Consider the following 11,567-nt stretch of genomic DNA (forward strand, 5'->3'; position numbering starts at 1 on the left):
AGCGCGTGCTGCAGTTTTGTCTCTACTTGAGCTCTGAAAGCAGGATGAACTCTGATTGGCTGTCAGTTCATCAGCTGGTAAAAATCGTCCTGAAAGTGATTCCAATGATATTGCGTCTTACCGTGATAGCTGGTGTGGACTCTATTATTTTGTTTATAACTATATCTTTATCGATATAGTTACCGTCCTTGGTGTTAACAGGCATTTAGGCAAGTTAAAATCCATGCAACAACAACAAAAACCTGCACAAATGTTCTTTTATTGATGACTGAAAGAACATAATCTACAGTTCATTGGATACAGCAGCTATAGTTAAGTGCTACAAAATAACAGTTTCTTTCTATCAGGTCATTCATTTATAGACTGAGGTACTTAGGAGTTGTATGTTGTTCATTTTTGTGTTGTATTCAGTAACAGCACGAGATTTTCTTGCCAAAGACCTTTTGGCAATAAACATAAAAATATTCGTTTTTTAAAAAAATGCACAAAAATCAATTCAGAAAAGCAAAATCCAACCATGCTTCCACTAACCAATAACACAGAAATCATCTTAATTACAATTGTAGTGCATTTCTCTAGTTTTGGTGAGCTTATTCTCTGTTATGACTGACAAATGCCTGGTGACAGTTATCAAATGTTAAATGAGTAAAGTGTGTAGCTCTTAACTGTGGATGTAAAACGTAAACGGACACATCTATAGGTGGCTGTGAGTCTTGTGTACCAATCAATTTTCCATATATTGCAACACAGTTTAAGAACATTACTTGTGTGTATTTTCAGATAAGGTGGATTTGTGAACTAGACTGACTAGATGTTTAAGCAAACACATATTCAAATGTACAAATAAAATGACACATACATGGCTAAACACTAAAATGGCTATTTAAATAGAACATCTAAAGGTAACAGTACCAACTGTAACAGTTTCACTTCACTTGATAATGTCATAATATGCCCAATACATGTGATTCCCAATAACACAACAGAGCACTTCTGAATCTTTGGTTAGGCCAGACTTCACAATTTAAATGTGTAAAATGAATCGGTATCACTTGAATTTATAATGCATGTGCATTTTAACATAAATATGCCGCATCTGGTGGCTGTTGTTCTCTCTAATGTTTCTCGTCTATATAGAAAATTGATTTAGGAGATGAGCACGGTTACGTAATCCATTTTGCCCATTTTAACTGACAGATTACTCTCTTCCTGTGCTTATCAAACAACTTGTTACTTGTGGCTCTGGTCTAGGGTTGACGGGGAATCATTGTGCTTCAAAATTTAAAGGTCCCCCTGTGCTAAGTGTTCAAGGGCATCGCCCTCACAGCGCATGCAGTGATAGCCGAGGTCGGAGGTCACATCCCAGCAGCCCTGCTTTCGGTAGAAGTCAAGAGATGACTTGTTCCAGTCCAGCACAGTGAAATTCAGCTGAGTGCAACCAGCAGCCAGACCAAGCTGAGGGTGATCATAAACACCAACATGTCAACTTGTGCACAGTTAACAAACAGTTTTCTCAATCACGACAGATTCAACAGCTTCTTCTGACTGGCTGCACATGCTGTATTTATCTAGTGTCAATAAACTCCCCTCACCTGGGAAACTTTGGCCATCAGAGCCTTGCCAATGCTTTTCCCTGGAAATACGCGCAGAAAATCATTAATCGGTTTATGTTACATTCAAATAAACAAAAGCATGGTGTTGTTTCCTTACCTCTGAACTCTGGCATCACGTACAGATCCTCCATGTACACAGCCCGACCTTTCCATGAGCTGTACGTGTAGAAGTACAGTGAGTAACCAACCTTGGTATGACCTGTAAAGAGAATCACTCGCTTCTGTCAGCTTGATGGCTAAAATAAAAACATAAAACTCAGAAACAACACTGTGAGCTAACAATATCAAGTTGCAAAACATACTTTTTCACCACAATATCAGTAATGTGTTCCTTTATTCCTCTTTTTTTCCTTCACATTAGCACATTTGGCTTGGTACTTAATTCGTTTCCTATTCTACCTTGCATATGTAAATGCAAATTAACTTAAAGGGGTCATGACATGGCTTTCTTTTTATTATTAAATAATAAAAAAATAATATGTTCTTTGAAGTTCACTTATAATGTTAATAAAGTAAATGGAAAAATCCCGTAATTTACAGACAAAGCATTACAAACATAATCCTCTGATGCGATCCAGTTCGCCATTGAAATAAACTACACACTTGTTTTGACGCTGGGATCCTTCTAAAGTCTGTACAGAGACACAAACAAGCTGTTTAAACTGGACGTGTCAAAGCGAATGTTCTTTCATTCGTCCATTTGTCCTGTTGTCGACAGACTCGAGTGTCAGAAAGTGAGCGCGCATCTGAATACTGTATCTAGTGTAGACAGCATCAGTAATTATAATGGTTTTGCTTTTGGTGTGATGCAATGCTCACATCCAATGTAGGCAAATGCTAGCTGTTAAGCAACTGAACGATAGTGGGCGGGGCCTATGGTGCGATGATGTATACGATCATCGATGTTGTGCTCTGGAGGCAGTCATATGCAAATATACACTATATTTCCAAAAGTTTTGGGACCCCTGCCTTTACACACACATGAACTTTAATGACATCCCATTCTCAATCTGTAGGGTTTCATATGGAGCTGGACCACCCTTTGCAGCTATAACAGCTTCAACTCTTCTGGGAAGGCTTTTCACAAGGTTTAGGAGTGTGTTTATGGGAATTTCTGACCATTCTTCTAGAAGCACATTTGTGAGGTCAGGCACTGATGTTGGACGAGAAGTCACATTCATCCCAAAGGTGTTCTATCGGGTTGAGGTCAGGACTCTGTGCAGGCCAGTCAAGTTCCTCCGCACAAAACTCGCTCATCCATGTCTTTATGGACCTTGCTTTGTACACTGGTGCGCAGTCATGTTGGAACAGGAAGGGGCCATCCCCAAACTGTTGTCTAAACACTGTCCATGAAATTGTCCAAAATGTCTTGGTATGCTGAAGCATTAAGAGTTCCTTTCACGGACTAAGGGGCCAACCCCTGAAAAACAACCCCACACCATAATGCCCCCTCCACCAAACTTTACACTTTGCACAATGCAGTCAGGCAAGTACCATTCTCTATCGCAACCGCCAAACCCAGACTCGTCCATCGGATTGCCAGACAGAGAAGCGTCTCCACTGCTCCACATCTCCACTGCTTTACACCACTGCATCCAACGCTTTGCATTGGATGCAAATGCTCGGCCATGGAAACCCATTCCAAGCTCTCTATGCACTGTTCTTGAGCTAATCTGAAGGCCACACAAAGTTTGGAGGTCTGCAGCTATTGACTAATAAGTTGGCGACTCCTGCGCACTGTGCGCCTCAGCATGCGCTGACTCCGCTCTGTGATTTTACATGGCCTACCACTTCATGGCTGTGTTGCTTTTATTCCCAATTGCTTCCACTTTGTTATAAATAGGGCTGCACGACTAATCGCAATGAAACCACACGCAATTTGGCAAAGGCTGCGATTATTTTATGTGCAGCTTGTCAGTGCAGTGCGGCTGATCGGTAGTAAATGCTGCTCCATCTGAACGCGCTCTCACTCAGACACGCCAAATATGCCCCACAGCAGAAGTATGATAGCACATCATTCGAGGAGATCCCTATGGGCATCATGGCTGTAGCTGAATAAACAGAAGATTGAAATACTTTGATTGATTAAACATGACTAATATACTCACGACTGCATTATTTTGTGTAAGAAGCCACATCATCTCACAGAAGGATGCTCAACTGTCGTTATGAAGTGAGTTTGGAGTAAAAGCAGCATGCTATTAAATGTTGTCTTTTGTTGGACAAGAGGTTCATAAATGCTTCTCATGTTTGGAAAGATGTTTGATGCGTGTTGCTTTTTCAAATGCACGTTATAAGTGACTCAAACTCACAGCGCGTTCAGATAGAGCAGCGTTTACAGAGCTGTACATCAATGACAAGCTGCGCGTCAAAAATAATCGCAGCCTTTGCAATTTCAGTTATAATCCCAGTTATAATACCACTAACAGTTGACTGTGGAATATTTAGTAGTGAGAAAGTTTGACGAATGGACTTTTTGCACAGGTGGCAACCTATCACTGCCCCACGCTTGAATTCACTGAGCTCCTGAGAGCGACCCATTCTTTCACAGATGTTTGTATAAGCAGTCTGCATGCCTAGGTGCTTGATCTTATACAACTGTGGCCATGGAAGTGATTGAAACACCTGAATTCAATGATTTGGAGGGTTGTCCCAATTGGTGTATGAGCCATTTTTGGAGCTTTATTTTATAGCTTTAAATAATGGACTTGTTTATAATGAGGAGGATGTTTTAAGCGATGAAACTTAGAAGATGTTTTAATGGTTCAAAGACCTCTTTATATGTATGCTGTGTCATGACCCCTTGTAGAAAATATATGTGTAACTCTGGGGAGAATAAAACGGCAAACTAGCTTATGTAACATCCAGGCACTCAGGCTAGACATGACACGCATGCCCAGATTAGATAACACATGTGTATCCTAATGCAGAGCAACACAGAAGGACAGCAGTTTTTAAGGATTGTTGATCAAAGATAAATATTAAATCAGGCAGTTCTTTCTTCTCACCATCCCTGGACTTAAGATGCTCTGGCACTTCAGCAATAATTCCATGGAAAAAAGGGTTTTTGGAGAATCCATCCTGCTCCAGATCTATAGTAAACGTTGTATTATTGGTACCAGCTCCAAACAATCCACAGTATGAATTATTCCAAACAAATCATTGTATTTGTATTGGAGAGATGTGACAATCATACCTACCTCTTTGAGTAATCTTGATCTGGTCTGAAACTTTCTCATGCTCTGCCAGTTCCTAGTTAAAAGGATTCGACAATACAAACAGTTTATGGCTTGATTTTGCTGGGCCAATTTTCACTATTCTGACATCAGCAAAGTGCATAATTATTTTATGTATTTATTTATTAATAATGAGGTACATTTAATCCATGACGTGACACTGGCCTGCTTATTTGTAGCGGACACGATATGATCTGATTTTCATCATCATTAATATGACGTCATTCAGATCCACCATTCAAAACGCACAAAAGTCGCGGCTGACAGGTGAAGGATACTGCACGCTCCCGAGCATTTCAAATGCCGCCCACTTCGCTCGACGACAGGAAAGTGTCAGGTTACAGTGTGTCAAGTAAATGTGGCTTACTGTAAACCAGCCGTCAACACTGATGCCATTATACGCACGTTACACGTTAAACAACGGAGGTTGGAGCATAATGAAAGACTGCGCATGCTGTCGGTGACGCGGAAGATGAGTGTTCCAGTGTTCCAATTCTTTAAGTTCTAAAATCGTCAGAAATAGACGCACGCGACGCGTATGACACGCGGGCGCTTCGACTCACCAGAATCATCCGCGAGATATCCTTACAGTCCTCGAGCGTGGCGGCCCGGATTGTGAAGTCCATCCTGTGTTCAACAATAATAACACACTGAGCAACAAAATTTGAGTGTCTGTCAACGTGGAATATTATGAAACGGAAGAGATGTGTTTATGTTGCTCTGACTCTCACGCGGCACTTAGAGACGGAACTGCTGAAACAGCGCCATCTGCATGTATAATAATTTCGTCCTGTCATCATCCCTATTGTCCATTTATACAATTATTGTTGTAAATAAAACGTTAAACAGTGGATTAAAATGTGTGTATTATCAGGCACTTATTATTAGACATATCTAGATATATGCACATCATTGCTTGAAGGATTGTTCCACAGAAACATTTCTTCTGAACATTATATTCAAAGCTGACTCATGACAGCTGATTTAAAGTCCCCATGAAATCAGAATTGAGGTTTTTGGCTTTTAGTATGAATATGTTAGCCTTACTGTTATCTATAAGCTAGTGTGTTCAAAATAATGTCAAAATTCGCATTTAGAAGAAATAAGCATTACATTCATTCCCAAAATCAATTATTTTGATGACATCACTCTGCACTTCAGATTCTCATCAGATTTTCTGTCCAATCAAATGCTCTCTATAAGCTGAAGCTCCGCCCCCTTCATTATAAATAGACACTGAAGCAGTGGCTAAAATCGGTCACTTGTTCACACATTTACTAGTATTTTCTACATGGTGAATGGCACATAGTGCACTGATAGGGAACAATTCAGACAGTGCTTTTCATTGGGAGTCTGGTTTCTCCTTAGTATCACGTGAACCGCCACACACAGTCTGCTCCAGTCCAGAGACACGACGGCGCAGTGTGGATCATATGCGCGAGACCACAAAACATATTTGAATTCTGCACAAAATGCTATATTTTAAAGCAATATGGAGGAGATCATGAGGAAATTGCGGCTTTACTGAGCTCATTGGCTCTAGTCGAGCTGTGATAATATAAACTAAACGCTATTGGCATTTAAATGGGAGGAGCTGTTCAATAGGCCCCGCACTCTCTTCCTGTTTCACCGGAAATTACGTCAACACACTGAATAATGCTGCGTGTTTCAAGGCTCATCAGTGAGCTTTTAAAGGAGACATATCATGCTTTTAAATTGTTCCTTTTTACATATAAATCATACATTTGTAGTCTATATAAAGCGGAACTGCAATGCTTGGGTCTGAATTCCTCATTATTATAGCTCCACAGGCCCCTTTTCTACCCCTTTTCTGATGTGCGTCTGAGAGCAACTCGTTTTGGTGCGGTCTCTTTAAATACAATTGAGACACTTCATACCCCGCCCACACTCGGTTCAACTCCACCCCATTCGGCCATTTTTGTAGTTTGATAGCAGAGATACGATTATCTAGCGGCACAGAAACTTTTTATTCACACGTTATTAACAAAATGTCAACAACGGAAGACTTGTCCAGCCAGCCTTACATGTTCGAGCCAGAGTGGGAGCCGGAGCGAGATGAAAATGAAGACGACGAACCTGCAGAACAACGTCTTCATATGGATGTATCGCAATGGTGTGTTACTGTATTTACACATGAAACTTTGGTCTTCCGACCTTTTACCACCGTGTCGATTTATTTTGATTAATATGTGCGAGGGAGAGAGAGCAAGACAGCGTCTAGTTTGGAGACGGTGATGTCTTGTTTACACTTTCGCCTGGCTCTGAAGAGAGAGAGTGCGCGCGCGCGACCGGATCTCTCTCTCTGCTCGTTCTTTCAGTTAAACATGCGTCCTGTAACAAGCGCAGCAGTTCATCTACATTAAACGGTGTAATGAAGCGTGTGGGTTACTACATCCAACAACCGAACATTTTAACTTACCCTCTCGTAACTTCTGCATCCTTTAGCTTGGACTACAAAATTGCAGCGAGAAATAAAAATGGCGGATTGCTCGAAGTGTTGGGCCGGAAGTCAATGTCCTTATTTGGCAGTTCCGCTGCAAATACTGTGACGTAATAGTTCAAAAAACGTCATAGATAACAGAAAAATCGGAACAGGTTGAAAAATATGACCAAAACAGAATATAAATATATCAACGAAGCACCTGAAGAGAATAATTTAATATTTTCTGTACTTCTAAACACTCCAAATATACAACAAAATTTGGCATGATATGTCCCCTTTAACAGTTACTTTCATTATTACTAGTAATATCACCATTTACTGTGTGGTTTAATTATTAGCTTGTGCTGATGCAGTGACTAAACTATTTCTCCCTCACACATTCTTTCTCATTCAAATATGACACATATTCAACCAATATTAAAGCTGGAATAACCTTGAACAAAACATAAGGAAAGCAGAACATAATTTTTTTTTCTTGAGTACAAGTCTTCCAAATGTACATCAGTTGGCCAACATTCATTAAGATAGACTTATTTGGCATGACCTATTGTTTATTTCAAATGTAATTTAATACATTATATGATGCAACTATCAGAAACTGTAATGCATGTAAACTCAAATGCCTTTCATTCTCAGTTTATTTCTAACCCTATACTGTAAATAAAATTATGACTATGTGACTGAACAGTTTATATAGCAACATACATATATCTATAAAATATAAAAGTGCGGGTATCTAGAATCATATTGACTTTTACAAGCATATATATCCTAAATTCAGTGTTTAGATTGCATATGTAACCAGCTCATAATATGATAACAGCTTTCCTTGAGCTTTTTCATTCATTGCATTAGCTCATTAAATGTAAGGCCTGCAATCAATAGGACCACACATTCCACACCACAAAGTCGCTGTTCAACTCAGGGGTGTAAACTGTATTTTCAGAGTTTGTATATATGCTGCTAAATATAGATTCGTTGGCTCAGCTCAGGCATTACTTAGACGGGCAGGGTGGGGATGCTTTCATTTGAACAGTTATATTCAGATTTCGCTCTCAGAAACTGGCCTCGTGCCACTCAAAACAGGTCCAGTGTTGAAGTAATGGGCGCTGCTGACTGAACCGTTGTCTGAGGCTGACTGACGCAAGCGAGGGGGAAAAGCTGCCGTTTTCCATCAGCGACTCATGATCTTTAGATGATGACGTCACGTCTGTGAATGATCCGCCCGCATGACCGCGCGCTTAACTGTCCATTCAACGAGAGAGCACGATGAGCGCGCGTGGGTTTCTGACGGAAACAGACAATTATATACACACACACACACACACACACAGGTTACTCAATACATATATCATTGAGTAGGCTATGCTGAATGGACAGGTGAGGACGAAAACATCTTAGAAGACCAGACAATAGTAACATCTTCAGACAAAATGGGCTATGTGTTAAATCTAATTAGTTCAAGCCCTCCTGGGAAGTTCGTATTTACCAGTTGGGAAATCGTGTTTACGAAGTTCAGCTGGTCATGTCATTTGTCGGAGCAAGATGGCGGCCTTCCTTCTCTTTTACCACACAAATGTATATATATGTGTGTGTGTGTGTGTGTATGTGTATGTGTGTGTATATATATATATATATATATATATATATATATATATATATATATATATATATATATAACTTTACTCAAATTAAAGAAGAAAAAATCCAATAATATGTAGGTATGTATCAGGTATTGCTTTTTTATGTTTTTAATAAATTTATGAAGCCACTGTAAACTTTGTTACATATTTTTATATTGTTTTATTACAATGCTATCATATTTTGTGCAGCCAATTTGCTTATTTTGCTGTAAATAAAAAAGTCTGAGAATGTCACTGCTAAATTCCTATTAAAATTATGGTATTCTGCCATGTTTCTCACTGACATGGCCCCAACTCCTAAAGATCAGGGATCAAAGGAAATCCAGAGCTTCCCACTAGTATTTACGACTTTGTGGTGGCATTCATGTGCGTTCAACTCGTAAATACAATCTTTCTGACATGACTTGAACACATCAACATTCTTGTGTATAGTTGAAGTCTTTAGTACGGAGCCCCTAAAGAGACATGGTGAAGAAAAAAAATTTGAGATGGGAGGAAAAATCTCTTGCAAAAGTTTTGCGTTCCCCCGAGAAACTTTGCGTTCACTAAAGCATTGACTTATTTTTCCTCCCATCTCATATTTTTTTCCACCACCACGTCCCCTTTGGAGCTCCAAGTTTAGGAACTAACGTGCAACTTATGTAAAAAACAAAACAGCAGCTTCAAAATACACATTTGGGGTATAACTGAGTGTAATTAATAAACAAAACATAAAACTCTCTTCAAGTAATGTTAACCACAGGCCTATAATTTCCTCATAAATCCATAGTAAATTTCAGAAAGTTATGGTTAGGATTGAAAACCATGACTGGAAAAAGTTAATTCTCTTCTGGGTTTTAGGACTACACACTGAACATCTCAATTTGTGCCCGAAATGTCAAGGACAACACTGACGTAAAGAGGACCTGTGAGTGATCAACAGATGTACGAAAATGTTGAAGGTGTGGCGACATGAAAGAGCAAAAGAATAGCAACTTTTTTCTGTACGCCACATGGTGCCCCAGCATATAGGCTCATTAGTACCAGTACAGCGCCAAGAACCATTATATAACTGACATTAACACTCCTAACTACAGCGCTTAGAAAACGCATGCATTCATGGAAAAATAACGGCTCTGACATCACAACCAGTAGCCTAAGTCCTTTTATACACACCTCATAAAGAGCACCAGATGGAAAAACAGAGGCTTAGTCACTCTTCACATGATACAAGAACCTTTATGTAGAATGGAAAGAAATTGAGGATTTTTAACAGTCAGTGCAAACAATGTAAATGTACACTAAATGCAAAATGTAAACAGTGCACAAATAACAACTGTCTACACCCAAAATAACATCATCTGAAGGTCCTCTCGCAGCCTACATACTATATAATGGATTCTCCTCTTGATCCTGTGCTGGGCAGGAAACTGTCTTCCTTTCCTGTTTAGTCTATGACGTGATGGCAGTCTTTTTCTGCTACTATACTAGTATCTTTTTTGGGCTGCTTTCATTAGTTTAAATGATTAAACATGCTTAAATAAACATGCTTAAAACATTTATAAAAAAAAAAAAATCAAGAGCCAATTTAATTAAAATACGTAATAATGATAAAATAATATTTTCAAATTGGCCTCCAGGGACCCCTCGAGGGAAGTGTTGGTCCGTGGAGAAGTTTAGAGAAAAACAGTGTAATAAATAAAATGAAAGAAAGAAAGAAAGAAATGTAATAATAAAATATAAATAAAAAAATATTAAATTAATTATCATACTAAATAAATACTTTGAATAAAAAAAAAAGATTTCAATAAAACAATTAATATTACATCAAACAGTACAGTACTGAGTATAAAAAAAACATAGTAACATAACAAATAAAACTAAACTCAGAAACTTAATATTTTGCATCTTTAATTAATTGTTCACACTCCAGTATAAACTGGGTCTTTATACATAAAAATATGTAGCTACCCTCACATCAGAATGGTCATTTAAATACTAGGCAACCCTGACATTCATGTAAAATCACTACTAGCTGGACAGTATTACAGTTGAATTGCGTTTTTGTCAAATAAGCACAATTAACCAAGTTATTTAATAGCCTGTTGTCTTCTGTTTGTTTTATATATATAGCCTATATAGATCAGACAAAAAAGGGAAATGAGCTCATAATCTAGCTAGCTGATGCAACTGAGCCGCAAGAGAATTCAAGAGTGAGAAAAAGGGGGAAAAAGCCTGTTATTCAGGACTAACGTCCCTCTTTCCCATATTAGGAGAAGAACAACTGTTTGTCATCGCTGCTGTATCTGAGTGAGGAAATAAACGTTGGCCGGCAGCGTCCAGACGCATTAGTCATGTGACACACAGTGACTCGTGCTGGTCGTGTTGGGCCGTCCAGCGCAAGACTTAATATTTTGTTAGACATTAACCGTTTCAGTCAGTGAGTGAGCCATTCAGAAATGTTTGATTTTTCCTCATCTAAACCTTATTTGATCATGGACTCCTGTCCACACTAAACTGACCTCCGGGCAGTGTTCTTGAGCAGAAATAGCTGCTCTTCAGAGTGTGTATGCAGCCAAAACAAACATGTACATTTTCTAGTGCATGTGTTATTTACACATCCAGAACACTA

At 39.0% G+C, this 11,567-nt stretch overlaps 1 protein-coding gene across 1 annotated transcript; it reads right to left on the reverse strand.

Annotated features, from left to right (window-relative positions):
- Positions 1 to 239: 239 nt before the first annotated feature.
- sat2a.1 (spermidine/spermine N1-acetyltransferase family member 2a, tandem duplicate 1) lies at positions 240 to 5,609 on the reverse strand. The gene is made up of 6 exons (XM_084107934.1): positions 5,413 to 5,609; positions 4,814 to 4,865; positions 4,622 to 4,705; positions 1,711 to 1,812; positions 1,593 to 1,633; positions 240 to 1,455 (listed from the first exon to the last, which is right to left on the reverse strand). The coding sequence occupies exons 1-6, from the start codon at positions 5,473 to 5,475 to the stop codon at positions 1,282 to 1,284; spliced, it is 516 nt and encodes a 171-aa protein (XP_083964060.1). The 5' UTR covers positions 5,476 to 5,609; the 3' UTR covers positions 240 to 1,281.
- Between the last annotated feature and the right edge of the window lie 5,958 nt (positions 5,610 to 11,567).

This window comes from Abramis brama, assembly GCF_963993115.1.
Source record: "Abramis brama genome assembly, chromosome: 3".
In the NCBI taxonomy this organism is placed as follows: Eukaryota; Metazoa; Chordata; class Actinopteri; order Cypriniformes; family Leuciscidae; genus Abramis; species Abramis brama.

Bases quoted from the DNA above. Each gene is read 5' to 3' on its own strand.
- sat2a.1 (XM_084107934.1), bottom strand. From the start codon at position 5,475: ATGGACTTCACAATCCGGGCCGCCACGCTCGAGGACTGTAAGGATATC. The intron at 4,866-5,412 runs GTGAGTCGAAGC...CCTTTTAACTAG, and splicing joins ATATCTCGCGGATGATTCTG to GAACTGGCAGAGCATGAGAA. The intron at 1,634-1,710 runs GTAAGGAAACAA...GCGTATTTCCAG, and splicing joins CGTGATGCCAGAGTTCAGAG to GGAAAAGCATTGGCAAGGCT.